Raw genomic sequence first — 6,000 nt, 5'->3', positions numbered from 1 at the left:
TCTAGGCCCAGAAAAGCAGCAACGCCAGGCAGGTGATGACAGGATCCTCTGCCATGACTAATCAGCGGAGGCCCAAACCCGGAAAGAACACACCTGGAAACGCTGATGACTATTCTATTGAGACGCTCCACTAAGACCTTCCGTTTAAAACCCTCAGAAAACAAAAAACCCAATGAGTGTTCCCTTTCCTGGAAGCATGCCTGTATCTTTCCCTCCCAGCCTTTTCCCCCCCACAGGCCTGCATCTTCTAAACCAGAGATTCTCAACCTTCCTAATGCCACGACCCTTTAATACAGCTCCTCAGGTTGTGGTGGCCCCCAACCATAAAATTATTCTCGTTGCTACTTCATAACTGTAATGTTGCTACTGTTAGTGAATTGTAATGTAAATATCTGTGTTTTCCCGATGGTCTTAGGCTCTACAGCAGCGGTTCTCAACCTGTGGGTCAAGACACAGATATTTACATTACGATTCATTAACAGTAGCAACATTACAGTTATGAAGTAGCAACGAAAATAATCTTATGGTATGGGGTCACCACAACATGAGGAACTGTATTAAAAGGTCATGGCATTAGGAAGGTTGAGAATCTAAACTCTAAGGGACCTCAAGAGACTTGCAACCAGGGGAGCAAAGGGCAGCAGCAGCTCGTCCTGGGCTAAACCCCTGAATCTGCCTCCGAGGCCCCCTCATTTCTGCCTCTCCACTGAGCTGGCAGCAGCTCGGCCTTGGCTCATGTCTCTCCCACAGATTCCAGAGCCTAAGCAGCCATGCCGGGTCTCTCTCCTGTTGCTTCTTCTATCCCAGGCCCTTTGTCTCGCTGACCCCGGCATTAATAAACGTCCTCCCCAAATCACCTGGACTCAGGATGCGACATCTCTCCTGCATGAAGCAAAGAATCCACACACAACAGGCCAGCCAGAGGCAGACCTGCTCGGGGCCCTGTCCCCTTTCCCGTAACATTCCCAGGGACATTCTAGAGGATTCTATGGGATGGAAAGTGGGGAGAGAAAGGCAGGATGAGTGAACAGCATGAAGACAGGCTTGGTGGCAAGAATGAATTAAAAAATTCTACATTTATGTTAGAACATAGATAACACATAATCTATCATTTTAACCATTTTTTAGGTGTACAGTCCGGTGGCGCTATGTACACTCACATTGCTGCGAATTTTTAATTGTTGAACTTGAAAGGGTCTCTTTCAGAAGGGTTCATACCTGGCTGATCACACATCTGTTAGTGGAAATAACGATGCCTCAGAGTAAAAGCAGTCAGGGTTCCTCTCCCCAACTTGAGCAGTTTCCCCCACTAACATATGTGATTTATTTTGCATATATTTATGAGGCTGTGGTTTTGGGGGACCAGGAGCACCAGGGCTGCTTCCAGTAAGTTTGAATCATCTTTGTGAAGTTTTAAACAATGGATACTAATCCCCCCCATACTGGGCCTTTTGTATTCAAATCAAAAGCACAAAACCCTATTGTGGGGGGGAGAAAAAGAGTCTTTACTGGCAACCAGTCCCCTCTACTTCAAGCACTTAATGTAGTCTCATGGGTCCATTCCCTACAAGTACTGTAGCTATTCATCACCTGGGTGTTTTCTTGTTGTTTCACTATAGGTGTGTTTGTGGCAAGTGTTCTAATCAGTGCTATGGGCACCCGGAGGTGGAAGAGGGTGAGCTAGAGAAGGCGAGTCCCACCCAGCCACAGGGCAGGAGCAGAGGCCTGAGATCTGGGGTCCGGCCTTGCCACTTCGCTGCGAATCCCTGGGCAAGTCACCTGAACATGTAAGGCCTCGGTGCCATGAAAAGGTCGGACCCATGGCCTTTCAAGGCCTCCCTGAGTAATTTTTAGCAGGGGCCTATCTGCTCATTGGTGGGGTACTCAGCTTGGGCCGGGCAGAGTTAGCCGAAGGGATAGCAGGCAAGCGTGGGTGACTCCACGGTGGCGGGGCGCAGGGCGTCCCGGAAAGGAGCTCCACTGATGGGATTTCCAGACCAGACTTTGCACCGCCAACTTTTAAAGGTCGGAGGAAAGTTTGCCGTGGGCGGGGGCCCGGGAGGAGGGCCGGGTGGGCTCCGCCGCCGCCTCCCCTTTAAGCGGGCGGCCCGCGCTCCCTCCGTTACCTGGCGCGGGGAGGGAGGGGCTTGGGAAAGTTTGTGTTTGGTGCTGGCAAAGCGCCCGATGGGAGGCGCGGGCGGGCGGCCGCTGCGGTGCTGGTCCTTCCCTTTTGCTTTCGGGCAGCGGCCGGGGCAGCAGCAGGCTCGGCGCCCGGCTCCCGGTGCCCGCGGGCCGCAGGAGGGCGGGGGCAGGCGGGCGGGGGGCGCACGCACGCCCGGCGCGGGGGGGTGCGCGGCGGGCGCGGGGAGCGGAGCGGGCGCGCGGCCCAGGCGGAGGAGCGCTGACTCTGGAGCAGCCGGAGCTGGAGGAGGAGGAGCGGCGGCGGGGAAGGAGGCGGCGGCGGCGGGGAGGCGCTCCCGCCGGGCGAGCATGGGGCGCGCGGCGCCCAGGCCGCTGCTGCTGGCGCTCCTGTGGCTGGGTGAGTGCGCGCGCGCGGGGGTCGGAGGGGCGCGGGGGGCCCCGCGGGCCCCGGGGCGGGGGTTGGGTTTGGGGGACTCAATGGGGCGCGGCTGTAGCACGCGGCCTGGGGCGCCCAGGGTGCTGGGGAGCGGGGGGCGCTCTCGGGAGACCCGACGGGGATAGGCGATCGGGGCTGCCCGGCGGAGAACCGCGCGGGGTGGGGGGTGGCGCCCCCAGAGCCGGGCGCGAATCCGCCCCGGCCACGCGCGGGATGTCAATCCGCGCTCTGCTAGGCCGAGCCTCGCCCCCCACACGTGCGCGGGGAGTGGCCCGTGGCCGGCTGCCCCAGGCCCGCCCTACCTGTTGGCCGCCGGGAGCCCTGCTCACCTTGAACTCCCGGGCCCGGAAGGTGCCCGCGGTCTCTGGCTGGGATCCCCGGCTCCGGAGCGGAAACAGGCGCCTTTGATCTGCCCCGCCATCGCCGAGACCGGCTCCCCTGGTCTCATAGGCAAGCCCAGGCTGAGTTGCCTTTCTGGGGGAGCGGGAGATCCCACCAACTTCCTTCCAGGAAGGGCACAGGGTGGCCCAGGGCGCTGCCAGGAGAATGGGCGTGCCAGCCCTTCTGTCCTGGTCTCTGTGGGTAGAGCGTCTGCCTCAGGCTTTCCTTTTTATTTCTCCTGGAAGCTGCCTACCTCCATATTTACACACAAAGACCCAACTTTTCCTACCTGTTACTTTTGCTCCCTTCGCCCGTGTCCTGCCTTACACGCCCTCCCCGAAAACCTTGGCACCTCTTGATAATTTGGCCTGGCACCCTCACCCCACCCAAGGAATTTTGGGAGGGTTTTTCTTTTATTCTATGCACACGGACACCATCTTCACGAAGGTACGTCTGGTTCTCTGAAATGGTTACGTTGCCATAACCATGTGGTTATCCACCACCGAGGTCCGTCTTTTTATGAAGCGCTCACCGTGGTACCCAGGGCTGACCCTTCAGTGCTGGGATATTTTTGGATCCTTTGGGTCTGTGTCAACCAGAACAGAATGAATCCCGAGACCTGATCACGGGTTTCCTTCCAAGCCCCCTTGAGAAGACAAGGCGGTCAGAACGTTGCAGAGCACTGGTGTGTGGTGTCTGTCCCCACGGGGCCCCAGCTGTGTGCGGGGTAAATGGCTGCTCTGCACTTATGGTGGCAGGGTCCCAGTGGAGGCCTTGCATGGCCATTCCCACCCATCCTGCTGGCCTCAGGGCTCACACGCTCCACACCCCACATTTGTGACTCCCACGCCTTCCTAGCTGCTATTATTCTTCCTTCACCTCCTAGGGGTCTCCTGAACTCACTCCCCAAAGGAGCTGACCCAGCCCCTTTGCATTGGCTGCCACTGTGTACCGAAAGCTTCCAGATCGCTCCCTTATTTTGTCGCATGTCTTCTGTGGTCTGGGTTCCTTGTGCTTTTATTCTTTCCCTTTCCCTCTGGGACCCGTGTCAGGTGTACGTGTGTGGGTACACTGCTGGTGGCCAATGGTTGCACAGACAGTGCACTGCCCAACTCCAGGAGTTGCGTGCACTGGGTAGTCTGTGTGAGAATGACTCCCCCTAGAGTTGTACAGGTCACACCACAACCTGTATGCCAGTGAAGGTGTTGGGGTCTGGTAGAAGTTTGGGGGGGAAAAATGCCCTTGAGTAACCCTGAAAAGAAGTCAGGCCAAAGAGAGATTAAAAATGGGGGAAGCGCAGCTTGGGGGTGTCTTAGTTGTCTACCGGTGTCTCCTGCCCTGACGGGTATCTCTCGTTAACTATACACAGGGGATGTGGTGTCCCCAGCCAGTGCCTTTTTCTCCTAACGGTTCCTTGAACGTGAACCTGATAACTCTGCCCCCACACTTTCCCTCGGTTGGCTTCCGTCTGACCTCTGGGATGCCCTCCCTTGTTGTACCATTCCGGCAAAAGGTCCCGGTGCCTGAAACTGGATATGTTGATAAGCAAGATCATCTTTCCTCTTGTATTGCCACCCGGGCATACCCTTGCTGTCCCTTTCTTTGACCTCCACGTTCTCACGGACCCTGAGTTCTGTGGCTCTGCCCACATCGCGGGCTCCAGATCCGTCCTGACCCCCCTGTGTGCACAGCTGCCCCTCTAGCCCAGGTCCCGATGCTTCTCCGCACCATTGGCGTGGCTGGTTGTTCCCTCCAGCTTCCCTTCTCTGTTCATTCTTCCCCTAAAGGATGAGTTTTGGGAGGGCCCTTCCTTTGCATGTGGGTTCTTTCTGACTTTTTTTTTTTTAAATTTTTAATATATTTTATTGACTTTTTACAGAGAGGAAGTGAGAGGGAGGGAGAGTCAGAAACATTGATGAGAGAGAAACATCGATCAGGTGCCTCATGCACACCCCCAACCGGGGATGTGCCCGCACCCAAGGTACATGCCCTTGACCGGAATTGAACCTGGGACCTTTCAGTCCATAGGCCTACACTCTATCCACTGAGCCAAACCGGTTTTGGCCCTTTCTGACTTTCTAAAAAGGATTTGCTTTCCTTTGTGTCCTCTGCCCTCTGGTCTCCTCATTGATTCGGACTCTTCATCCTAAGGAACCCATTTGCTGTCCTTCACGGGGTCTGCTTGTGAGCTTCTGGCTCTGTCACTTCCCTTGGCATTGGAGTGCCCCTCCTGCTTCTCTCCTCTGGCCTGTGTTTTTCCTTTTCCTCCTACAACTCCACTTCCTCCTTGAAGCTTCTCTAACAAACTTGCCATCCCATCAGCAACCACTGAGCTTCACGGAGCAAGTTTTCACTCGTGGTGCCAGCGTCTGACCCATCCTGTTGATCCATTCAATACAGCATTTCTCAAGTGTCCACAAGAGTCCATATGTATCCGGACAGATGCCTCACTGAGTGACCGGGGGCGGGGGGTGGACAGGTCATAAAACAGCCAGCTACAGGACAGAATGAAATGCCTCCATAGAAACCAAGCGCTGGTCGGAAGCCAGAAAGAGGACGATTTCTTCGGCGTGGGATTGGAGTTGGTTTTGCTAACCAGGTGGTGTTGGAGCTGAGCCTTGAGGACAATAAGAATTTGGAAAGGAAGGATGGAAGAGCTTTCCAGGCTCTGGGGAAAGGCGCCCTGTGTGGACGAGGGAAGGTGCGTGGCTCCTCAGAGATGGTGTGGAAGGAAGGTCTGTGTAAGGCGGGAGGAGGGGATATAACGGGAGAGCAAGCTGGAAAGCTGGGGGGGGGGGTGGATGCTGAGAAGGCTAGACCATGAGGGGTGGGTTTGTTGGCCCCGTGCATGTTGCCATCTTCCTCTTTATTTAGCTCGCTGTACGCAGTTCTCTGTTCAGGGCCGCAATCCCCACTCTGATCATACTCCCTGCCAGAGGCGCCATGCTGGTCTTGTTCACTATTGTATCCCTGTTACTGATAGGCTGCCTGGCGCATAGTAGGTATTCGATATGCCTTGGCTCTGCATACATGTATATATC

At 56.0% G+C, this 6,000-nt stretch overlaps 1 protein-coding gene across 1 annotated transcript in view; it reads left to right on the top strand.

Moving 5' to 3' along the window:
• The first annotated feature begins 2,325 nt into the window (after window positions 1–2,325).
• PTGFRN (prostaglandin F2 receptor inhibitor) overlaps window positions 2,326–6,000 on the top strand; it is a 47,325-nt gene continuing 43,650 nt past the window's right edge. Inside the window, exon 1 of the mRNA XM_036452538.2 lies at window positions 2,326–2,539. Coding sequence (XP_036308431.1) covers window positions 2,491–2,539 — 49 coding nt within the window. The 5' untranslated portion in view covers window positions 2,326–2,490. The remainder of the gene's footprint in view (window positions 2,540–6,000) is intronic.

Source organism: Pipistrellus kuhlii, unplaced genomic scaffold, assembly GCF_014108245.1.
Source record: "Pipistrellus kuhlii isolate mPipKuh1 unplaced genomic scaffold, mPipKuh1.p scaffold_m20_p_24, whole genome shotgun sequence".
NCBI classification, from domain to species: domain Eukaryota; kingdom Metazoa; phylum Chordata; class Mammalia; order Chiroptera; family Vespertilionidae; genus Pipistrellus; species Pipistrellus kuhlii.
This window is presented reverse-complemented; position numbering and strand designations above follow the sequence as displayed.